Here is a 25,677-nt window from a genome sequence, read left to right on the forward strand (position 1 = left end):
GACCATCTCTGGTCAATTTTTACACAATTTCACGCATTAATAAATTTATATTATTGATTTGAAATCGGAAGACTTAAATCACAGGATCATCAATTTACATAGTCAAATAAAATGATTTGAAGTATCAATAAAAATTGGAAGCTATAGAAAATACAATTGAAGTGAACAACCTATAAGTGACAATAATGCACAAAAATAGCGCATTGATCTTCCGATGACAACGTGGAAGTAACATTCTCCACTTACACGAAAATGACAAGCGTTAATTAATTACTTGTTCATTAATTAACTCTTCCACTAGTAGTAGTAGTAAATATATGTGAGAATGTGCGCATTCTTCGGTCAAAATAAATACATATATCCATGCATCACCATTCTTTGTTTGTTTTTTCTAAGAATATTATTAATAATAAATAATATTGGTTAGCGGATTTGAGATAAATTAATTGGTGAAGGAAAGTTGATAGATATATAGATAGATGATTGTTGCATAGGAGATCGAATTGGAAGAAAAGGAATTTAACTAGGAAATGGATGAGGAGCGGGGCCTGGAGCATATGATACCAAAATCAAGATCATCATCATCATCATCATCTTCATCATCTTCTGCAGCAGGATCACCCAGATCTGGGCTCATAGAGCCTCTGCTTGTCAATAACAGCAGGCTCAATACTACTTCCCAAATTGCCATTGTTGGAGCCAAAGTTTGTCCGATTGAAAGTCTCGACTACGAGTATCTATCTATCTATCTGTTATTATATATTATATATATGCTACATACACAATCAATAATTAATCCAATTTTTTCTTTCTTTTTTCTCACGTGCAATAAAATAATTAATCAATCATTTATGCATGGCTTCACTTAATTTATTGCATTGTTATTACAAGGCAAATTATAAAAATTCTATCAGCTAGCCTTATTCGTTAATTCATTTTCATACTACATAATTAAAATACTACTATTTTGTTTGTTCGTTTTAATTACGTGCATGCATGCTGCAGGATCATTGAGAATGATTTATTCAAGCAAGACTGGAGTTCTAGAGGAAAGGCTGAGCTAGCACAGTATATGATTCTAAGATGGGCCATTGCACTTCTTATTGGTTTAGGCACAGGCCTTGTTGCCTTCTTTAACAACATTGGAGTTGAGAATATTGCCGGTTTCAAGCTTCTCTTCACCAACGATCTCATGCTTAATCACAAGTATGTATTCTACCATATCATGCTACATTTTTTTTATCAATTATACTTCTAATTTTGGAATAACTGCGTTTCCATTTTTACTGCAGAACAGATATTATAAGGCCTTTGCAGTTTATGCTAGTTGTAATATGGTTTTAGCCATTGCTGCAGCATCCCTCTGTGCCTACATTGCCCCTGCAGCAGCAGGATCTGGCATACCTGAGGTAAAGTCATATCTCAACGGCGTAGACGCTCCTTCTATATTGGCTCCAACCACCCTCTTTGTAAAGGTTAGTATTCAAGTATGTGGGTGTGTATAATCCGTTTTACTACCATATGATCTTGGTGTCTTCTTTCCTCTAATCAGCCTACATATACTTCTCTTAGAAGTTGTATTTGATAATGTACATGACATATTCAGGTTGTGGCCAAATAATAAAAATATCCATCACCTACCTAGTCTTTCTTGTTTTCCAATTTTGAAATGTGTTAGTTTATGTTTGAGAGTCTGTTGTTCCTTGACATACAATGATTATAGTTCTTAACATGGAAATGGCCTGATCTTTTCAGATTTTTGGTTCAATATTTGGGGTTGCAGCTGGTTTTGTTGTGGGTAAGGAAGGGCCTATGGTGCATACTGGTGCTTGCATAGCTAATTTACTTGGACAAGGTGGTTCTGAAAAATATGGACTAACCTGGAAAGGATTCAGATATTTTAAAAATGACAGAGATCGAAGGGATTTTATCACATGTGGTGCGGCTGCTGGTGTTGCCGGTGCCTTTCGTGCCCCAGTTGGTGGTGTCCTTTTTGCACTTGAAGAAGCGGCTTCTTGGTCCCTCTCTCTTTCTCTATTGTCTTGCACTTCCATGCATGTTACTTGCAATTGATATGTGACAAAAAACAACAATAACAACACGATCATTCCCCTCTCTTTGTGCTTATGCTTAGACAATTCATATAAAATAATAGATTTGTAAATAGTTACTACATCAATCAAAGTAACTTCTGTGCAAGTGTTTTTGTATGAATAAAATACAATGTTTAGGGATTTCTGTTTGTCATTTCCCTCTACTCTAACCATATATACTAGAATGCTTCACAAACAATCCATGGCAAGTTAGGTAGCATCAATTTAACTAACATGTAGGTGTCTGTCTTTTGTTTTGTTGTATATGTTTCTCTGACTACATTTATGTATTTTCAGGTGGAGGAGTGCTCTTTTGTGGCGAACATTTTTCACTACAGCTGTAGTAGCTGTAGTGTTGAGAGGTTTCATGGAATATTGCAAAGGTGAAAAATGTGGTCTTTTTGGGGAAGGAGGTTTGATAATGTTTGATGTCAATTCAGTAAAGCCTGCATACAGCATACCTGACTTACTGGTAGTTATATTTCTTGGAGTTATTGGAGGTCTTTTGGGAAGCCTTTATAATTATCTCGTGGATAAGGTCCTTCGTACTTACAGCATCATTAATGAGTATGTCATGCCTCCTCCATCATCCCCTTTTCAAATTATTTGTTAAAGAAGTAGTAGTATTCGCAGTGTGAATGACTATATATATGTATTGCAGGAAAGGTCCTATTTTTAAAATAATACTTGTGATGATTATATCATTTTTGACCTCTTGCTGTTCATTTGGGGTTCCATGGCTATCAAAGTGCATCCCTTGTCCTTCTCATGTTGGGGATCAGTGCCCAACCGTAGGGCGCTCTGGACACTACAAGAATTTCCAGTGTCCTCCTAATCACTACAATGACCTCGCCTCTCTCTTTTTTACAACCAATGACGATGCCATCCGCAACCTCTTTATTGCTGGCTCTGACAAAAGATTCCTGCTCTCCAGTCTCCTAATATTCTTTGTAGCAATTTACTTTCTGGGAATCATCACTTACGGCATTGCAATTCCGTCAGGGCTCTTTATTCCGGTGATACTTGCAGGGGCCTCGTATGGTCGTGTTGCAGGAAGTTTGTTAAGTCCATTCACAGTTTTGGATGTGGGCTTGTTTGCACTCTTGGGAGCTGCATCCTTCCTTGGTGGCACAATGAGAATGACTGTTTCTCTTTGCGTCATACTTCTTGAACTTACTAATAACCTCCTCATGCTACCATTGGTCATGTTGGTTCTCCTTATCTCAAAGTCTGTGGCAGATTGTTTTAACAAAGGCGTTTATGATCAAATAGTGGAAATGAAGGGGTTGCCTTATTTGGAAGCACACGCAGAACCGTACATGAGGCAGTTAGTTGCAGGTGATGTTGTTTCTTGTCCGTTGGTTACATTCTCTAAGATTGAAAAAGTGGGGAATATTGTGCACACTTTAAAGGTGACGCGACATAATGGGTTCCCTGTAATTGACGAGCCCCCATTATCAGATGCACCAGAGTTGTGTGGATTGGTTTTGAGGTCACATTTGCTTGTAATTCTTAAACACAAGGTATTTACGACGATGCAAGAGGGGATGCCCTTGATTATTAATAAGTTGAGGCCACATGATTTTGGAAAGCCAGGTTCAGGGAAGGGGATAAAGCTGGATGATTTAGAGATATCAGAGGAGGAGATGGAAATGTATGTTGATCTGCATCCTATTACCAACAGGTCACCATATACAGTTATAGAGACATTGTCTTTGGCTAAAACAGCTGTTCTTTTTCGCGAGCTTGGCCTCAGGCACTTGTTGGTCCTCCCAAAGACACCTGGTGTAAGAAAACCTCTTAATTACTACTGTTAATTATTGATACATACATATTAGTCATGTCTGTTGTATTTGTTACTTGTAATGAGTACTAACTAACAATTAATGTGTGATCACTGTGCAGAGGCTTCCCATTGTGGGGATCATGACTAGGCACGACTTCATGCCGGAACATATATTGGGATTATACCCTCAGTGCAATCCCTACAACAAGTAGTATAGTATCTATGGGGGACTCATTATCAACCAACCACATACTCGTAGATAATCCCTTCTATTACTACAAGACTAAAATATCTATACCAGAATCACCTTGTAGTTATGGGAGATGTCATGCGATAAAGCGGCACAGTGTATACCTCCAACCAGAAGCACCTCACATGTATTTGTGAGCTAGATGAGATTATTTTTAGTTTTTTTTTTCTTCATTATTTTATGGTATAAATTTGATTAATTTCTTGATTAGCTTTTATGATTAGAGTTTAATATGTTTTTTCAATATTTTTAAAAGGCTTGGTTTGATGAACACAAGTAAAATCTTACTTATAAGCAAATGAACATGTTTTTTTTTATAAACAACTTAAATTGAATAAGTTTTTAAGATTTCATGATATCACAATAAAAAAATAACAAGAATGAGCAATCTACCATTTTTGTCCCTAAAAGTATTACTCGTTGTCACTCTAACTCCCGACTCAGTCTAAAACACAAAATAATCTCTGACTTTGCATTTCTTTAGTCAGATTGATCCTCCGAGATCATATTTTGGCGTTAACTTTTCAAAAAAAACTTATGTACCATTTTTTGGAACATGTGACATGTTGAGGTGTACTTAAAGACCAAAACGGATGCTATCTACGTTAAGTATCACCCGCCGTTTAAATTTATAGGATATCTCAATGAACTACAAAGCAGTGTTGCATAGTATTAGTCTTAGTGTCTTACCAATTACTTCCGCCGTCCCAAATTATAAGACGCTTTGGCTATTTCACAAGGATTAAGAAGTGTAATCATTTTTATATGGGAAAGAGAAATTATGTATGACATTACACAATTGTTTTTCATTAATGACATAAAAAAGATAAGTTAACAGAATTAGATGAATGAAAGGCAATAATTAGTAGAGGGTAAATTAGGGAAAATCACAAGGCCAATCACCTGCCCATCTACACACCACTGACCACCTTCAACCTTCCATTGATTTTCTTTTTCATTTTTCTACATAAAAGAAATAGCAGGACATATATTGTTGCATAACTATTGAAATAGTTGTCTAATTTTCCAAATTTTAAACACCTAAAGTCATTCTACGAACTCGCCATTGGTGTTAAATTTCACCAGTTTGTTGTCAATCTTTCCTCTATACCCAAGTAATTTAATTTTATGCTACCACTCCCTTACTAAATACTAATATCACTTTTTAAGTTTTTACCTTTCTAATCACAATAAAATGCATACAAACACATCCATGTTACTCACACCAATAATATTTTGATGCGTGGAGGTGAGAGCAGTAATATATTCCCCTATATCAATAAGCCTGGTTATAATGGATTAATCTTCAATCCTAATTCTACAATTTTTTTGAATATTTTCTCGTGGCCAAAAGATTCAATGATTTCGACTATCCAAGATGAATACAAAGATAATTTGTCGAACCCTTAGAATTATACCAAGAGAAAACCCCTTTCATTTCTCTCTAAAATTCTAACCTTTGTATGTGAAAAATTTTAATCTTGTCTCTACATTTTGTTCTCTCTCTCAATTTTTCTATGCAAATAGCAATATCTGTTTACAAAAAAATACAAGCCTTAAAAAAACAAACAAATCCATTTTAAAATAAAACAAAATTTCACTTTATTTTTAAATGTATCCAATTTAACAAAATCTAGTTTTGTTTTAAAAAATATATCCAGTTTAAAAATATAGTCTTTCTTTGTTTTTAAACATATGCAGGTTAAAAACAAATATAATCTTTGTTCCATGATTTTCAACTTAATCTCCACACATAATAATGTGTATGTCTCACTTTTTAAGTAAAGCTACCATCTTTTACAATTTGACTCCTTCGTGAAATCTTCCTTCTGCATGTGTTCTACATAGCAAGAAGTTTACTACATTATATCACTCATATAAACCCCTTTCATGATAACTCTCTTATGTCATCAATTCAATTACATTTTTCCAAACACCGCCTTCCACTTTAGATGTGAAGTGTATTTTCATCTTATCAAAACTCTCCAAAAACTCCCACTAAATTATAAGTTTTGAAATTCTAAACAAACCAACTGATTTAAAAACCATTGGCTAAGAGTTTGCTTTTTCATGGAAACTAGCTGGACACCCGTGCGTCCGCACGGGAGTCGCGGCGTTGCCGCTCCTCACTTGGTAACATGAAATAATAATTTATTGTAAAGTAATTCAAAAGATTAAAAAAAAAATCAGAAAGGATTTAATATTTAGTAAAAAAAATAGAAAAAAAACAATGGTAAAATCATCACAAAAAACCCTCAGATATCCGTATTAGTATAATATATAAATTTTGTTAAAAAAATATATATAAATATAGATAATGGAGAAATCATGAAAAAAATAGGCTACCTTATTAATATATTAGTAAAAACATCGTCTTGTAAAAATAACCAAAAACTTATGTCTGTGTATTCAATATATGAGTATAAATATAGTCCCGTAAAAATTATTAGCAAATTGGCAACCTTATTAATATGTTCGTGAAAATATAGGTCTCACAAAAATCATCAAAATAATTAGGTCACCGTATTAAATATTAAATATGAGTATAACCCGTAAAATTGTAAAAAAAAATATACAACATAAAAAATAAGTTTTGATGTTAATAAATGAGTATAAATATAGGTTCCGCATATATTATAAAAGAACGTGCAAGCTTATTAATATGAGTAAAAAATATAGGTCCCACAAAAATTACACAAAACATTGGGTCATTGTATTAACATATGAGTATAAATATATAGATCTCACAAAAAAAGAGTTTAATTGTTGTGCACTGTCGGTGTAAAGATTCTTTACACATATATCCAATGATATGTTGCCACATCATTTAATGAAATTGACACATCATGTGTTTTATAAATCTTGTAGAAATTAAAAACAAAAAAGGTTCTGGTATTAATATATGTGCTATATAAATTACTAAAAGAACAGGAAACCTTATTAATAAGAAGAAAAATATAGGTCCCTCAGAATTCACACAAAAGATGATGTCCCCATATTAATATATGAGTATAACTCGTAAAATTAATAAAAATATATACAACTTTATTAATATATGAATAAAAATATAAGGTCCGTAGATATAACCAAAAAAATTATGCTCCCATATTAATATGAATATAACCCTGTAAATTATTTTAAAAAAAAAAATAGATAACATAATATATTAGTAAAACACAAGTTCCGTGAGACTAAATATAAATTCTGCATAATGTATTAGTCAATCTATTTCAAAAGAATGACCAATGTATTGAAGACAAGTGAATTTTTTGTTCCGGTAAAATAAAAGGTAATTTATTTCTCAAAAAATTAATCAGTCCTTATATCAACAACAAAATATCTTCCAAAAAAAAACTTCTAAAAAAATGTCATTTATTTTTTAATTTTGTATTTAATTCTTTTTTTTTTTAAAACTAAAAGTATCATCCGCACAACCCTGCAGAGACCAATCTCCTCGAGATGACTGAGAATTCTTATTGTTTTAGTCTCAACATTTTTTCGGAAGTTTTTCAATTTTTCCCACCATATTCTGATATTAAATTAATTAAATATAGGACAAAACTTAGAAACGGTTTCATTTTTCTTCCACCATATTCTCATATTAAATTAATTAAATATAGGACAAAACTTAGAAACAGTTCCATAGGTACTGTTGATACTGTTCACCAATTAAAATGCGACACCTGAATTAATTTATTCGTCATTAATAATTTATTAAACCCCGTCAGTTCACCATTATCTAAAAATCTAAAAGTGAAACTGGATTTTTAATTTCCACCGTTGTTATCAACATTGATTGTATCATTGAAAGTGAAATCATCAACAACAACAACAGGATAAACATGGCAATAACGCCCAACCATGGAGAGGCTTTGATGAAAGGCCAACAAATATATATATATATATATATATATATATTAAGCCATAAGTTGGGAAGGTGAAAAAGGAACAGATGAATTAAAGGAAAGAGTAGTGGTGATCTCCATCGTTTTACTCTTCTCTTCCACTTGCTCGACGAAATTCGAATTGACAACGTGAATTTTATTAAAATTGAAATCAGTGATATGGAATAAATTAATCCATGTGTCATGTTTCAATTGGTCACAGTAAAAACCATTTCTATGGTTGTACAAAAAAAAAATAAAGTGATGTAATTTATTTTCTTAGGTAATTAAAAAAATAGATTTGTAGATAAAAAGAAAAAAAATGTGGGAGAATAGGTAATTTAGATTAAAAAATAAATAAAAATAAAGTGATGTAATTTAATCTGGGTTACATACAAATAATTGGATTTGTAGGTAAAAAGAAAAAAAAAGTGTAATCTACCTATATTAACAAAAACGTGGCAGATGGTCGATGCTCAGTTAATAAATATGTATAGGATATATCGATGCCCAGTTAATAATTGATTTTTATTTACTAAAAAATTGAATTTGTATAAAGTGAGGTAATTTAATTTGGGTTACATACACAAAATTGGATTTTTAGATAAAAAGAAAAAAAATTGTGTAAGAAATAACAAATAAAGTGGAGTTTTGTGGTTACAATTGGCCATTTAACTCATATTGATTATATGTTGGTTCCAAAAATATAACAAATTAATTCATATGGCTTAGTGGTAAATGTAATAAGAAGTGTAACTAAAAGGTTAAGGGTTCAAATTCTATTGAGAAATGTTTTTAGCATTTTTCTACTAACCTTTTTTGATAAAGACAAAAAATAACCATGAAATGATTATGTGTCAAAAAATGAAAAAGGGGCAAATTGGGAATTTCATTAGTATCTTCTTTTCTTATATAGTAGATAATGTAGTAGATAATTTAAGTATCTCCCCCGATATGCATGCACTAATCTTAGATGTTTTCTCTCCTGACCCCCCTCAATTCTTTTATACCCCTCGAAAATCTCATTTTGCCCCTTGCGGTATAAAAAAAATTTGCTAGAAAACTTCGGTTTTTATGAACCGCAGGCCAAGGACTTCGGTTTATATAAACCACTCGCTGGATTACTTCGGTTAATGTTAGCACTTCCACACATACATTATCACTGGCCACCGACATTATCATTGGCGTAGTACTAGTGTTCACTCGTACATTTTGACAAACACTTAGAGTACAATATAACTCAATTAGCTTCATATTCACATTAAACTTAATTAGCAACATGCATTCATGCTAGTATGTAACTAAACTAACAACTAACCAATAATCAACAATTCAAACAACATAATCAACAATTTAACTCAATAATCAGAGATTGAAATTTTGGAATTTTTATAGGGAAGAACAAAAAATGAATTTGAAATGTCATGGTGATGAGGAATGCATAGAATGATAAAGGACAAAACTTACATGCATTTCCATACATGCATTTCTTACTTTTCCACTCACAAAGAGGTGGTTATTTTTATTAAAAAATAATTTTCTTTTATTTTTTCAAAATGAATAAACACAAATAACCACCTCTTTGTGAGTGGAAAAGTAAGAAATGCATGTATGAAAATGCATGTAAGTTTTGTCCAATGATAAAAAAGGAAAGAAACTTACTTGATGAAATGTGATTTGAAGTTGGATATTGAAGTTAGCCTCAAATGTGTGCAAGAAAGGAAGAAAGGAGTTTTGTGGTTTGTTTTTTAAATAAAACGAACTTACTGACTGGAATTGTTCATATGTAAGGCAACTTCGGTTAATATCAACCGCAGTAACCATACATTCGGTTCGCAGCTACCGAAAGATATCAACTCCACGTTCGGTTCGCAGCTACCGAAATGTTTCAATATGTCAAAAGACTTCGATTTCTATAAACCACAGTACCCCCAAGGATAAAAACGGAAATTCAGGGGGTAGAAAAGAAATGAGGGGGGTCGGGAGAGAAAACTTCCTCATCTTAAGCATAGGGTCCGTATATCATGGACCTAAACTTGTATTGGTCCAACTTGGACTCATCAAAGATTAGAAAAAATGGCATTCAATTGAATATTCTCTAAAAAATAACTTTCAATTGAATATTCTTTAATCCATTATTTAAAAAAAAATATATCTTCTAAAAAAAATAAAAAAAATCTTATAAAAAAAGATTAAAAATAAAGGAAAAACAAATCTTTATATATATAAGTTATGTTTTATGTTATATTAACAACTAAGCTTATACAAAGTTATATGTTCTACGTAAATACATTTTATTTTATTTTAAAGAAAAAATTATGTTCATTAGGAATATGTTCATTAGGAAAACGCTCCCCATGGTTGGATATATATGTTCTACGAAAAGTGATCTACATGAAGAAAAATGTTTGTAGATGATAGTGATAACTAATCATTAGAATTTTATTGATATTCATTAAAAAATAATAAAAAATTAACAATTATTTTTTATTCATTGAACAACTATAGTGTCCTACGGAAGAGAGATAGAAATAGAGAGTCTCAGTGGTGTAAAATGGAAAACGATGAGCTTTTCCCACCCGACTCTTAAATATACACATTGACTATTTAAAATTTGAATATCGACTGAGGGGGTTATCCACATTTTCATATTTCATTATTCATATTTCATATTTTATTTAGTACGGTGAAAAGTGACCCCTCATGATAAAAAGTGTAAGTAGAATACAGTGATAACTGAGCATGAGAATTTTATTGATATTTGTAAATATATGTATATATATATATATATATATATATATATATATATATATATATATATATATATATATAGGGGTTTTCTAACATAGACCCTAGTTAGGTCTAAGTTAGCAAGGTGCACCTTTTCAATTGGACCAAAATACCCATTCTTTTAATTTTTGAAAGAATAGAGCAACAGGGGCATTTCTGTAATTTTCTGCAATTTTGCCAACCATATACACGCGCCCCACCTTCTTAAACCATTAATAGACGCAGATCCAGTGTCGCGCGCATACCGAAGAACCATGGTTACAGACCGTTGATTTCCATCAGACAGCCAAGATCTGATCTCATCAAGACTGTCTGATCAATCAGACAGCCCAGATCATCCAGATCCATCAGATTCAAGCGCTGCGTCACACTGGATTAAAACCTGGAGAGAGAAAAATTTGTTTTTTAAAAGTAGGACACGTGTCACACAATGGTTGGCTGGGCGTGATTTTTGTTCATTTAATACTTTGAACTCAATTATTTCGTTGTAAATTAATTTTTTATTTTTTTATTTTTATACCAAAATTCATAATTTTTTTTTGTCTACAAATAGAGACTTGGTTCGTTTGATTTGGACACCGAAAAAAAAACGCAATTTTTCACTACCTTAATCTCATTTTTTGTCTACTAAATACGTTATTTGTGTGTTGTAATTTAACACGCACCACTCAACCAACTCACTGAAACCATTATACCAGAAAAATAGTAGATAATATTCTGGAACTTTTGGTATATTTTATGAAATTTTTGGAGACCTGAAACTATTTTTAGTTAATTAAATGAGATAAAACGGTAATTAAAAACTAATGTTTGCTTCTGAAACCATTTTACTGGTAGAATGGTTGCACATAGTTGTATTCTGAAACCATTTTACTGGTAGAATGGTTTCAATGAGTAATTTATTAATTGTGTTTGCTTCTGAAACCATTTATTCGGTACAATGGTTTCAGAGAGTTGTAATCTGAAACCATTTTGCTGGTAGAATGGTTTCAGTAAGTTGATTATTAGTTATTTGCTTCTGAAACCATTTAGCTTGTAGAATGGTTTCACATAGTTGTATGCTGAAACCATTTTACTGGTAGAATGGTTTCAGTGAGTAATTTATTAATTGTGTTTGCTTCTGAAACCATTTATCTGGTACAATGGTTTCAGAGAGTTGTAATCCGAAACCATTTTGCTGGTAGAATGGTTTCAGTAAGTTGATTATTAGTTATTTGCTTCTGAAACCATTTAGCTTGTAGAATTGTTGCACATAGTTGTATTCTGAAACCATTTTACTGGTAGAATGGTTTTAGTGAGTAATTTATTAATTGTGTTTGCTTCTGAAACCATTTATCTGGTACAATGGTTTCAGAGAGTTGTAATCTGAAACCATTTTGCTGGTAGAATGGTTTCAGTAAGTTGATTATTAGTTATTTGCTTCTGAAACCATTTAGCTTGTAGAATGGTTTCAGAGATTTGTACTCTGAAACCATTTTCCTGGTAGAATGGTTTCAGTGAGTTGATGTAAGGTAGTGAAAAATGAGATTAAGGTAGTGAAAAATTGGGTTTTTTTTTCTGTGTCCAAATCAAACGAACCAAGTCTCTATTTGTAGAGAAAAAAAAATTATGAATTTTGGTATAAAAAATAAAAAATAAAAAATTAATTTACGACGAAATAATCGAGTTTAAAGTATTAAATGGAAAAAAATTAACGCAGCCAATCATATGCTGACACGTGGCCTTTCTTTTTTAAAAGTTTTCTCTCTCCGCGTGTGGCCTTCACCCACTCGCGCCTGTCGGCGCGTGTGATGCACGCGCTTGGATTTTGTCCACTAACACGCTGCCACGTGTCCAGAGGGGTGGAAAAAGAAGGTGGGGGCGCGTGTACTGTTGGGTAAATTACAGAAATGCCCCTGTTGCTCTATTCTTTCAAAAATTAAAAAAATGGGTATTTTTGTCCAACTGAAAAGGTGCACCTTGCTAACTTAGACCCAACTGGGTCTAAGTTAGCAGCCCCCATATATATATATATATATATATATATATATATATATATATATATATAATTAACAATTTTTTTTCTGTTGATGGAATCTCTGTAAAGTCATGTAACAGAGACGGGAAAGAGATAGAAATAGAGAGAGAATCTCTAAGTGGTATATAATAGGAAACGGGAAACACTTCCCACTCCACTATTATAAATACATATTGACTAATTAAAATTTGAATTCCGACTACGGGAATTTTTCCATATTATGTGTCCATCGCACTTTCACTAGATTACATCATGCTGATGAAATCTATGGGAAACGTAAAATAATTTAATATAATTTTAATTTTTTATAATCTATGTATTTTTTTTTTTTATAATTCAAATTTTAAGCTTTCCATAAACCTTCGTTTAAACCATTATAGGAATGCTAATTTATCAATGTGAGTGGAGGTCCATACATAAATTTTTTCATTTGACGTTCACGCGCGAAGATTATTTCTTTGTGGTACAATGATCAAAATATCTTAATATTCATTTGAAAAATAATATAAAATATACAATTATTTTTTTATTGATGGAGTCCTTAGAGACTCCTAAGAGAGATAGAGATGAGACAGGGGGCGAGGCGAGAGAAAATCTCTTAGTTTTGTTGAACGATATGACTCTGTAACATCCTTAAACATATATCATATTTTCAAACTCAAGTAATTTAAATAAAATCATTCTCATAAACAATTGAAAAAAAATATACACCATTCAAAATAATATAGAATGAAAAATGAAGTAGACAACATTCAAAAGAAAAAAAATAAAAATAAATATTATTAAAAAAATGAAAATTATCATGTGGAAAAGATATAAAAATACAGAGGGAGAGAGATAGAGAGAAAATCTGTAACTGATGTAGAATGCGAAATGTATAACATTTCATGATCATTGACTAATTAAATTTTTATTTGAGAATCGAGTTTATAATTATTTTATATTTATAGGGTCACTATATAGTCTCGAGGATGAAGATAAGAGAAATAATATATCTCCTAATAGCTTAGAACGGGAAGCGGAATAGTAATAATTTTCATCTTATTCTATCATGTAACATCGTTAAACTTATATCATGCAAAATCTATCTTAATTTTATTGTAGATAATCAAAAAAATAATAATATATAAAAAAGTGAATTTTGTGATAATTGATAACGATAACGCTGAGGGAGGTAGAAAGCGCGAAATAGAGGGACGCAAGTCGTAAGAAGAAAAAATTGAAATGAAAAGTTTTTTTTTTTTTTTGACAATACAAAGCAGTTAGCAATCGCGTGAAAGAGAGAGAGAGTTGGGGGTTCAGCATAGCACTGGCAATTATTATTAAGCAATTAAGCATACCATAATCATAATCATAATCATAATCATAATAATAACAGGTGCAAGCAAGCAAGCAATCAAATTTAATTTGGATTTGGTTGGAGGAGGGTCTGTCGACGGGTGAAGAAAGAAACGCATCATCTCGAAATCAATCAAATCTGTTGCCGGAAACCTAAATCCGTTCAGATCCATCCGATGGAGGCAATCGAGGAATTGGTTCAGCTCTCAGAATCCATGCGACAAGCTTCCGCCCTCCTCGCCGATGAAGACGTTGAAGACTCCAGGCGCACTTCTACTTTCCTCAACGTCGTTGGCCTCGGAAATATCGTATGTTTCTTTTTCCGATCCTTTTATTTATGTATTCTTACATCATCATCATCATCCATTCATCTCATTTCAAATGTGGCGGCGGTGGTGGTGGATCCCATACAATAATACACTGTGACGGTGGATCCTTCTTCCTGCTGCAGGGTGCTGGAAAATCTGCTGCATTGAATAGCCTCATTGGACATCCTGTTTTGGTATTATTTCTTCTATTTTATCTCTAATCTTCTATTTCATCTTTAATCACACTAACTAACTAACTAACTTAATTGCTTCAGCCAACAGGTGAAAATGGCGCTACCAGGGCTCCCATTAGCATTGAATTGAATAGAGACACATCTTTAACCACCAAGTCTATCATCCTCCAAATGGATAATAAATCTCAGCAGGTTTCTGCAAGTAAGAAACAACAATGCTTACCTCTTTCCTTTCTTCTTTCTATATCCTTTCTGCTTAGATTGTCTTACTTCCTCCCTCCCTCCCTCCCGCCTTCTAGGTGGCCTCCGACATTCTCTACAGGATAGACTCAGCAAAGGTTCCTCTGGTAAGAGAAGTGATGAAATTTATCTAAAACTTCGTACCGGTACTGGTAAGTCCTTTATCACATTATGTGTTTCGCCCTTCCTTTATGCATCACATACAATAATAAATAGCCACTATTCAGGTTTTTGTCCCCTTCCCGGTGGGATTGGACCTGCAACATGCTTGCATTGACATCACCATCACCACACTTATTTATTCTACTCTTCTGTTCTGAAATTCTGCAGCACCTCCGTTGAAGTTAATTGATTTGCCTGGATTGGACCAGCGGATAGTTGATGACAAAATGGTGAGTATGTATAAAACTTTTCTTCTCCTCACTTTTTAAGTATCAATTAATACTGATACCATCTCCACTCTTAATTTATGGTGGATGGTGTGTGGGATTTTAACTTTTTCTTAGATCTTGTTATTTTTTATGTACTTTCTTCTACAGAACTTTGATTTCTTCTTTTTTATCATTTTAGATCAGTGAATATGTTGAGCACAATGACGCTATTTTACTGGTAGTAGTTCCTGCGGCTCAGGCACAAGAAATTTCATCATCACGAGCCCTTAGAGTAGCAAAGGAATATGATGCTGAATGTAAGCTTTTAGATTTTGTTTCGGCCTTCATTCCCCCTCCCAAAAAATTTAGCTATTTGTTAGAGGTATAAAACGTAGTCTGAATGGCCTAGTTGTTAGGAGTTTGAATTAATGCTTGCAACCCTCTCTTTTTGTTTTCTCTAAATAAAGTTGAATTTCTGCACAAGAAGAGTGCATGCATTTTGTACCATTAAAACTGAAAGGGCATTTGAATAAAATTGTGTTAGGATATGAAGCCATTCACAATCCTTCACCCAAAAACTTATAGCTTTTGGGAGTTTTGGTCTTTGACATTAAAAAAACATATAACTTTAGAAATTCCTTTCATATCCCTTTAGTACCAGTTTGTTTAACTTTTTTAGTGTGCGTTTTTAACTGTAGCCACCAGAACAGTTGGTGTTATCAGTAAAATCGATCAGGCAGCCGCAGAACCAAAAGCCCTTGCAGCTGTGCAGGCACTCCTATTGAACCAGGGACCACCAAAAACCTCTGATATTCCGTGGGTTGCTTTGATAGGCCAGTCTGTTTCTATAGCTTCTGCACAGTCTGGGAGTGGTGCACCTGAGAGCTCGTTGGAAACTGCCTGGCGCGCTGAAACTGAAAGTTTGAAATCCATACTGACCGGAGCCCCTCAAAGCAAGCTTGGTAGAATTGCTTTGGTTGAGTCTCTTGCTGCACAAATCCGCAATCGTATGAAGCTGCGGCTTCCAACACTCCTCACTGGGTATTTATTTTTTCGCTAGCTTATTATTTATTGTTGTTTGTTGTCGAGGGTTACACTTGCTCCTTTTCCACTGATGTTGCAGCAGCAAGCACATTGCCAACATCAAAGGGATTTCAGTTTTTTATATCATCTGCATGTTCTCTGTCTTCGATATTCACACATAATGTTTGCTATAAAAAAGATATTAGCCAGGTTTTTTGTGTGAGGGTGTTTAAACGATCTTACAAACCATAATAATCCTTCATTTAAAATGCTGCAGTCTTCAGGGAAAGTCTCAAATTGTTCAAGAAGAATTAGTGAAGCTCGGTGAACAAATGGTTAGTACTTCTGAAGGTACAAGAGCTCTAGGCCTGGAGTTATGTCGTGAATTTGAGGAAAAGTTTCTTCAACATCTCACTGGAGGCGAGGTCAGTAGATTTTATCATTTATTTTTACATGGTCAGCGGCAAAGGTGCATAGATTTTGGCACAGTGTAATCTATGCCGTGAGTTGGTCCGTTTTATTATTTAATTATAGATTATAGATAAAAGCAAGACTTTTCAAGCATAAGAAGGATGAAGAGTTAAAGGATGCAGAATCCTCCAAAGCAAAATAATATAACAGAAAACAAACACTTGAATCTTAATCTTATCCCTAATCAAGTGGTGTGCAAGGAGTCCTTAAAATTACAAGAGCTCTGCTCCAGCTCAATACACCAAACTGTAGCATAGGTTTCATAAATTTAGCTTTTTTATTTCTACCAAAACCACAAAAGCATTGCTAATCAACAAGAACTGTTCCAGTGACCTGTGATGCACCTAACATTCGTTGAAAGTGCTGAATATGGAATTCTATAGATAAACCACAATGGAACAGCATAGATATGTGTCAGAAACTTATCAAACTGGCTCCGAAAATGATTCAAATGTTTGAACTGTTTAAGCTGATACCAGGCCTGTCATTTGTTTCTGTAATCTTTTCCCCTGTAGATCTAATTTTGTAGATCTAATTTATTTCTTCATTTCCTTGCAGGGTAATGGTTGGAAAGTGGTTGCCAGTTTTGAAGGGAATTTTCCTAACAGGATCAAGCAACTTCCTATTGACAGACACTTTGACATAAACAATGTCAAGAGGGTAAATTTTCTTCATTAAAGTTGTCATATTGGTTAGGTAGAATTTAATTCATCACATTCTGTTGAGATGCTTGTTTCTTATATTTCTGTTTTGGCTTATGTCAGATTGTCTTAGAAGCAGATGGATATCAACCTTATCTTATCTCTCCAGAGAAAGGTCTGAGGTCCTTAATAAAAGGCGTTCTTGAACTGGCAAAGGAGCCATCACGCCTGTGTGTCGATGAGGTATAATTCTAAATGTGTTTTTTGTTTTGTTTCATACTAAGGTCTCTGAGCCACAAATGGATAGCACAAAATATAATTTGGATACTGATAAGTAGTGTTATTTCTTTATAAGAAATTGTTTTGACAACTACCAAATTAGGTACACCGTGTGCTTGTGGATCTAGTTTCAGCTGCTGCAAATGCTACACCGGGTCTTGGAAGATATCCTCCTTTCAAGAGAGAGGTATGGTCGCCGTAATTTATATTTAACTTGGCCTGTTTTTAGAAATTATTTAGCTCATTTGTTACATTTTCAGATTGTGGCAATTGCAAGTTCTGCCTTGGAGTCATTTAAAAATGAATCCAAGAAAATGGTGGTTGCACTAGTTGATATGGAGCGTGCATTTGTTCCACCCCAACATTTTATTCGTCTAGTGCAGAGGCGGTATGCTTAACACATGACTCTTGTTGCATCTTTATGTATGAATTTTGGAATCGTAATGTCATTTATGTGAGTCATATGTGCGACTCTGAAATTGAATTTGAAACTCATTAGAATGACTACCATTGATTTCATATCGGTATATGACTTCTAGAACCACTAGGATGCTTATGATTAGATATTTTAATGATAACAAATAAGTAAATGTATGGGACTCTGAATATTGAGTTTCTGTAGTAGGTTCGTTCTGTGAGCTTACTTGATTGAAATCTTCCTGAGTATATGCATCTATTATTAGCTGTCTCCTTGGTTAGTTAAAGTTGTTTAAATCTGCGTATCATAAGAAAGGCGGCGAAAATAAGATTGAAGGTCTTATCAATTATCATGATAAATCTTGTTTAGTTGGCATGTTTGGTTTTAGAAAACGTTTTCTGCATTTACTTTTAATTTCAAGGTTACAACCTATTTTTATTATGTTTCCTTTTTTCAAATATTCGTAGAGGAACGGTCAAAACAAATAAACCGTGTGCAAATATTAGAAAATATGAAATGAGGTGAAAACAGGAGCAACTTTGCAAATCAAGTGGACAGAACATGAAAAATAATGTCTTAAACCAAATATGCTCAACTTCCCAGCCTCCAGATTGTTGTACCTATGTGATTTATTTCCTAAACCACCCGTGTTTTTCACTTTTAATTACAAAACTGCCACCTTAGTTTCACTTTGTTTCCTGTTTGTAAAAATTTGTAACGGAAATAGTGAAAACTTTTTTGTTTTGTAATTTGTACAAATTATTGTCTAGTTTTACAAATATACCTGAAACAGGAAATGATGTGACAGATTTGTAGTTAAAGTTGAAAACAGAAAATGAAAAAAAGATTTTTTTTTTGACTAAAAAAAAGAAATTATTTTTTGGAACCGATAAGTCCTCACTTTCCAGCTCATTTCTCTTTAGCAGCGGGATGAATATTTTTTTTTTCTTGAACATAATAATATGCATTGTTGGGGATAACTAATAAAAAGGAGTTAAGTTGTTTGAATTATTTAGGACATTTAAATAGTTAGAGGAGGCTTAATTAAATAAATAGGAAAAATTAGTAAATGGATTCATTTTGCGAATTTGGTTGTTGTGCATAAAAGGAAAAATCCTTTATGAGGGGGAAACCTTTGGAGGAGAGATCTCTCTCCTATTCTTAATCATTCATTCATGAACATTGTGCTTTTCTTTTCGCCGTCAACTTTCTGTTTCTTTTATTTGAGTTGCTATCAAATAGACATTGGGTTTTTGTATAAAGCAATTGCTGTGTTGAATGAGCACTTTGGTATTCGTCACATTCTCTGTTAATAGGAAACCAAACCATGTTGGTCGGTTGTTATAAAGCGAAGGGAAGTAGTGAATACATAGAATAGTTAATGGCTTAAAATCCTTTACTATTATCAAAATCTTGAATGAATTTGTTGACTATTATTTCAAACTCACTAAAATCTTAACTGTTTAAGTGCAGCTGTCTATATATTAATTTAATATACTTTAACACTGTCAACTAATTTCATTAGAATGGAAAGGCAACGCCGAGAAGATGAGCTAAAGAACCGGTCATCCAAAAAGGCAGTTGATGCAGAACAGTCAATTCTAAACAGGGTGTGGGATAATTTACATTGAGAATTGTTGGCTTGAGTTTGTAACACAAATACGTGTTTAAATTTTGGCTTTTTATGTACGAGATGCTTGTTCTGTTTCCTTTTATAGGCAACTAGTCCCCAAACAGGTCAACAGAGTGGAGGCAACTTAAAATCAATGAAAGAGAAATCCAGTCAGCAAGACAAGGATACACCAGAGGTATCTGGCTTGAAGGTTGCGGGTCCTGATGGGGAGATTACAGCAGGTTTTTAGCATTCATCCTAAAATTTGTTTTCTAGGTCTAACTTCATTGTGGTATGGTATCCCCATTCAGTCTGTTGTGTCCCATTATTAAGTATGTGGCTTACTTAGTATTTTATTTATATCAATTTTCTTATCTAGATCTGGAGCTTCAGTATTCACCTTTTTGATAACAGTTATATTCATTTGCTTGATACCTCTTGCAATCATTGAATATTTGCTAATACGTTTAGCACATCTCAGTAATGGCTAATAGTCCAGTCACTAATTTGATGATGCATAATCTTCTGTTTCTAAACAAATATAAAACAAAAATAGGATTCCCTTGCTGTAATTTCCAATAATGTCTTGACAGAATACAGTCTATTATGTAAAATGGAAAGCTTAACTGACTTTCTGTTAAGGCAGTTAAGCTTGGTTAGAATTCAATGTCTAATTCCTCCAAATTTTTAGTTTGCCAGAAATACCCCTGACCCCACTCTCATCAAATCTGTACACTAGCAAAATCAATCAATACAATTTTGTTCAGATACCCAAAATCATTCTCTCTCTCTCTCTCTCTCTCTCTCTCTCTCTCTCTCTCTCTGTCTCTCTTTGTTTGATCCATGTATCTCCACCTAGCTGTTATCGATGGATATCAATATATATTAAGCTTTTAATTTAATTTCCATTATCATTGCAGTAGGATATTCGTTTGATCTGAGGATCATGACTGTTTCTACACCTCCCCTTTCTTTCTGGACCTGCCTTTTGTTTTTTTTTCTTTCTCATATCCATTTTAAGTATGGAGTCATTTTTTTTAGTATCAAGCTTAGTATTTTGATTTAATTTCTTTAATCTCTAAATGCAGGATATCTGTTCAAAAAAAGCGGCAAAGGTAGTGGTTGGAGTAAGCGGTGGTTTGTTCTAAATGAAAAGAGTGGCAAGGTTAGTAAATTATCATATTAGGTTTTTTATTGTGGATTGACATAATTCAGGACAGTCCAGTTCAGGCACTTAACCACCCAACATAGAAGCCTTGTAACTGCACAAAAGTGTTTTATGGTATAAGAACTCTGTTGAAACTGAAGATGATATTTTGTGAATTCGGTTGGGGTATGGATGGTAGATGGCTTTTTATGGATTCTTACCGTAATTTCTTTCTTCGGCTCTCCATCACTTTTAAGGTTTGTAAAGAACAAACTCTCGTAAAAGCTGAGTTGGTGAAAACTTTTATTGGTATTATATCTCTGATATGCCCACCTGAAATTGGGACTGAGATTGATATTAAATTATTTTATAATGAATAGTCAATGATACTGTACATATTTATATTTATATACATATACAAGAGAGAATCTCTCAAAAAATTTGAAATTAGGAAATGACATATTGAATATCAATGGCAAGTGATGTGACGATTGGAGGCCTGGAAGAGTGAACCTGAAGCTCAATGAGTTTTGATTCTGTTTTTGCGCGTGTAAGTAGTTCAATGGTAAGGCGTTCTGGTCGGGGCTAGGTCGACAATGTCTAGGTTTAGTGCTGGCACACAGCTTGATGACAGGACAACTGCATGGACAGGGTTTCTGTTTTGGGACATTTGGGATTTTGTCCTGCCCATGGGATGTGACTTTAGAGCTCTGTTATTTACTTGAATTGGGATTGAGATTGATATTGGACTATTGTATATTGTTTAGAGAATGACTATAGATATTTATATACAGCAGATTATCTTTCAGTAAATGGGATATTAGGAAATGATTTAACTAAGGAAATTTATCAAGATTAATAAAGAAAAATAATAACTGATAAATATAAATTGAACTTTTTAATTAATGAGAACCAGGGTGACAAGGATTAAACTCTTAACCAATTGCTCATAGGGGCTTTACTCCCATGTTACTAAAGCTTAAGCTTTTAGATGGAAGATTGTGATTAGTTTATTATATCAAATAATAGGGTCTTTAACCGTTTTAAGTTAATTTTTTTATAAACGAAAGATCTCCAAGGACATGGATCTTGAATTTATTTTCCCATAGTTTTTTATGTGCAAATATTTTAATAACTTTGTTGCATGGTTTAAGGCAAGGTTCGTGAAAAATAGTTACCCACACCATAAAAATAGGCAGTGAATAACTCTTTCTAGGCACCCTATATCATATGGACTGATTTGATGGGTGGCCATGAATAATGCTTTCTGAATTTTGATGGTTTAACTGCTTTATTTTTTGCCAGCTTGGATATACCAAAAAACAAGAAGAGAGACATTTTCGAGGAGTAATTACATTGGAGGTATGAATTTCTTATTTTTTTGTTAGAATGCTTATGAACTGTAATATCCTGTGTTTGAGAGAATTAAGAATCTCTGTTGTCAATAGCAGCTGCTATAGCGGCATTGCATGGCATGGTGGCCTCTAGGTGCTACGCTGCATTTTTCAGTAGTTGCTGTACGGTCAAATATCGGTTGTAGCTACCGCTACTGTGATGCTCCTTCAACTTATAGCTGTTCCCTATGTTTTTTTAGACTTTTTGGTTGTTTCACTTTCACTCTAAAACTAAAACCTATTTGCTTTATATTGGGATTGAATATTGGTAACAATGAGCTTTGATTATTAGTTATTAAATTGTCTTTAATTTGGTGTATTCTACTTTTTAGCTTTTATATCTATGGTACTATGGTATAAATTTATTGTATTGTTTCCCTAAGATTTGTTGATTGGATTAATCACTATTGTCTAATCAGGAATGCAATATTGATGAGATTTCTGATGAGGATGAAGCCGCTGCAAAGAGTTCCAAGGATAAAAAGTCCAATGGACCCGATTCTGGAAAAGCATCTAACCTTGTTTTCAAGATAACAAGCAAGGTCCCTTATAAGACTGTTATGAAAGGTAGTTACCCGTGTTCTAATTTTTGCTTATTCTTCCGTATCTCTCAAATCCATTACCATATATGAACCATGCTTAGCATGTATCAATGTTGAAACATGCATTTTGCAGCTCAAAGTACAGTTTTGTTGAAGGCGGAGAGCATGACAGATAAGGTTGAGTGGATCAACAAGCTGCGAAATGTTGCCCAGGCTAAAGGGGGTCAAGCAATTGGTGAACCTAGCTTTCCAATGCGACAAAGTCTTTCTGATGGTTCCCTTGTAAGTAATGATTTTACATGTTTGTTCTCTTTTATGTGATTCATTTAACAGTTGCCAATTATACACGTGAATTTTGTTTTCTTCCCTTATCAATGATTCATACATATCTATTTGTTTGTTTGGGATTCATTTATTGAATACTCTTTCACTTTACTTTCTCCTTATGGTGAAGATATTTTGAAATGAATTATGATGTCTTGGAACATGAATAGAATCCTTTACCTATTGCTTTTGGTTTTTTCAAAAGTTACAATCATGAACCAATTTTCATAACAATTTATTCATGCTGCTAAATCTTTTTAGGATACTATGGCTAGAAAACCTGCTGATCCAGAAGAAGAGCTGAGATGGATGTCTCAGGAAGTGCGTGGTTATGTTGAAGCTGTTCTCAACAGCCTTGCTGCCAATGTTCCAAAAGTGAGTTAATTTTATTGACTTCCATAATTCTTCTGTTCAGATTTGGTGTTGTTCGTGAGATCAGTTAGTTTTGGGTGAGCAGGCAGTTGTTCTTTGCCAAGTAGAGAAAGCTAAAGAAGACATGCTTAACCAGTTATACAGTTCCATCAGGTTAGTGCTGTCTCTTCTTGCCTGACTGTCTGATGACTTTCAAGTGCATTTTTTCTTAATGAATATTATTTGGTAGACTGGCATCCTTCTCATATTCCCTCCTTTAACTCAAACATTATTGTCCTTTTGCATTTTTTTTTGTTCAGTAGAAAGAGAGTAGTAAAAGACTCCGGTTAGATGTAACAAGGCTAAGTGAGTAGTTTATGTAGTTGCTCAGTTTATTTGGTCGGAGTGATATGCTTCCATCTTTAAGGATGCTTCTTGTGAACCCTAAACTTGTTCTGGGCAGTAGATTATAAACTTGGCGTCCTTGTACAATGTTTTTGATCATGGTTATCCCAATTGAGTTGACATTTTTGTTATGTAGTCATCAGACTCTAGATTTGCGGTATTCCTTAAAAAAAAAAAATTTATGTAATTTATTTTTATCGATATATTTCTGTTAAATAGGATTTCTTGTTTGTGACCTTATCCCTTCCCTAGCTGTACTTCCCCCTTTTCTGTCTAATAATGTTTTTTTTCCATAAAATGGTAATACTTAATCTCTGAGATATTCATTTTATCTTTAAAGATTTCACTGTTCACAATTATTTTATAGGAATGAAACATTTAATTGTGCAATTTTTTTTTTCATGCTGTGTTTGGCAGCGCTGTAAGCTCAGCAAAAATTGAGGAACTGCTCCAGGAGGATCAAAATGTCAAGCGTAGAAGGGAGCGTGCTCAGAAACAATCTTCCCTTCTTTCAAAACTTACTAGGCAGCTAAGTGTCCATGACAACAGAGCGGCTGCCGCGTCCAATTGGTCTGATAGAGGGAGTGCAGCAGGTACTATCTACAAATTTGCTTGAGGTGCATTCTTGGAATTTCTAACATACAGTTTATACATGAAAGCTTAGCTGGCATGTTATTTGTTTGGGAAGAAAGAATATGATGACGGTGATGATGGTTTATAAATTTCATTTTCATAGTTAGGAACATAAAAGTGGTTGAAAATATTTAGTACTTGATTGCAAACTTGTTATGTTTGTTGCACAGAATCTGCATATGCATCAGTCTAGTCTATAGACTGTTATTTATATATATTATTTTTTATATGATTTTGACAAACAAATTAATACAGAAAGCAGCCCACGCAGCTCTGGACCAACATCGGGTGATGATTGGAGGTCTGCATTTGATGCTGCTGGCAATGGTCCAAGTGACTCATTATCCAGGTATGGTTCTGGTGGTCACAGTAGACGTTACAGTGATCCATCCCAAAATGGCGATCTGAGCTCGGGATCAAATTCTAGCAGTCGCCGGACACCAAATCGGTTGCCTCCTGCTCCTCCACAATCTAGTTCAAGATATTAGATAAAGCTACATATGATTTTAACCACAACTATGCATTCTCCTCAGATGGACACTTTCAGTTTTTTCTGCATATAACAAGACTTCCACATCCTTTTTGAAGTGATTTACTCGGAATTTTATAGGTTTGTAGATAAGTATTGTTAGCGCAGTTATCTGAAGGTCATACACAGATGTATCCAATTTTATTCCCTTACTGTGTGTGTGGGGGCATTGTTGGGGGAGATGATAGTGTCTCCCTGATTTTTTTCCCCCTCTTACAGATGTAATTGTTTTGTATCCAATGTGATTATCAGCATTAGCATATCAGCATTTTATATCAATGCACATTTATCATGAGTGCTTTATGTTTTTCCTGGACCTTTTTTAAGCACTAGATTGTTCCTGGTTAAATATAAGAGAAAAAACTGTGGTATTAATGGTTGAAGTTCACAATTGGATTGATGTCATTGATTGAGAAATATGTAAGTATAAGCCTGCCTTGTGCCTCCTCGGGATATGGAGAGACCACCGGAATCCTAAAAAAGATTTTGCCTGTATTGAGCTGTGCGAATCAGGGGGAAATCTGAGGGACTAAGGGGGGAATAAGGAATATGAGAATATCTCGTGAACATCATGTATAAAATCGAGATGACCTAATAGTTATAGTCTGAATATTGAACTCTAGGATCCCAACTTGTT

At 33.7% G+C, this 25,677-nt stretch overlaps 2 protein-coding genes across 4 annotated transcripts; both read left to right on the top strand.

The window, feature by feature from the left end:
* The first annotated feature begins 530 nt into the window (after positions 1-530).
* Positions 531-4,091, top strand: LOC123904622 (chloride channel protein CLC-c-like). The gene is made up of 7 exons (XM_045954258.1): positions 531-733; positions 1,006-1,206; positions 1,298-1,475; positions 1,756-2,018; positions 2,391-2,660; positions 2,755-3,880; positions 3,999-4,091. Exons 1-7 carry the CDS (start codon positions 531-533, stop codon positions 4,089-4,091), a joined length of 2,334 nt encoding a protein of 777 aa, XP_045810214.1.
* A 9,884-nt stretch (positions 4,092-13,975) lies between these two features.
* On the top strand, positions 13,976-25,335 carry LOC123910792 (dynamin-2A-like). Of its 3 annotated transcripts, none has more exons than XM_045962031.1 (22): positions 13,976-14,466; positions 14,610-14,660; positions 14,742-14,862; positions 14,960-15,052; positions 15,231-15,292; positions 15,471-15,588; positions 15,970-16,312; positions 16,572-16,719; positions 17,324-17,425; positions 17,530-17,649; positions 17,789-17,872; positions 17,946-18,073; positions 19,629-19,713; positions 19,822-19,957; positions 20,804-20,880; positions 22,168-22,224; positions 22,676-22,823; positions 22,932-23,080; positions 23,384-23,497; positions 23,580-23,647; positions 24,296-24,471; positions 24,767-25,335. In XM_045962031.1, exons 1-22 carry the CDS (start codon positions 14,335-14,337, stop codon positions 24,997-24,999), a joined length of 2,745 nt encoding a protein of 914 aa, XP_045817987.1. In that variant the 5' UTR covers positions 13,976-14,334; the 3' UTR covers positions 25,000-25,335. The 3 variants fall into 3 exon arrangements, with proteins under 3 accessions (XP_045817987.1, XP_045817989.1, XP_045817988.1); XM_045962033.1 differs by having other exon boundaries at positions 14,058-14,466; positions 24,296-24,495; positions 24,767-24,905; XM_045962032.1 differs by having other exon boundaries at positions 14,059-14,466; positions 14,960-15,007.
* The last annotated feature ends 342 nt before the right edge of the window (positions 25,336-25,677 follow it).

Source organism: Trifolium pratense, linkage group LG2 (genome assembly GCF_020283565.1).
Source record: "Trifolium pratense cultivar HEN17-A07 linkage group LG2, ARS_RC_1.1, whole genome shotgun sequence".
In the NCBI taxonomy this organism is placed as follows: Eukaryota; Viridiplantae; Streptophyta; class Magnoliopsida; order Fabales; family Fabaceae; genus Trifolium; species Trifolium pratense.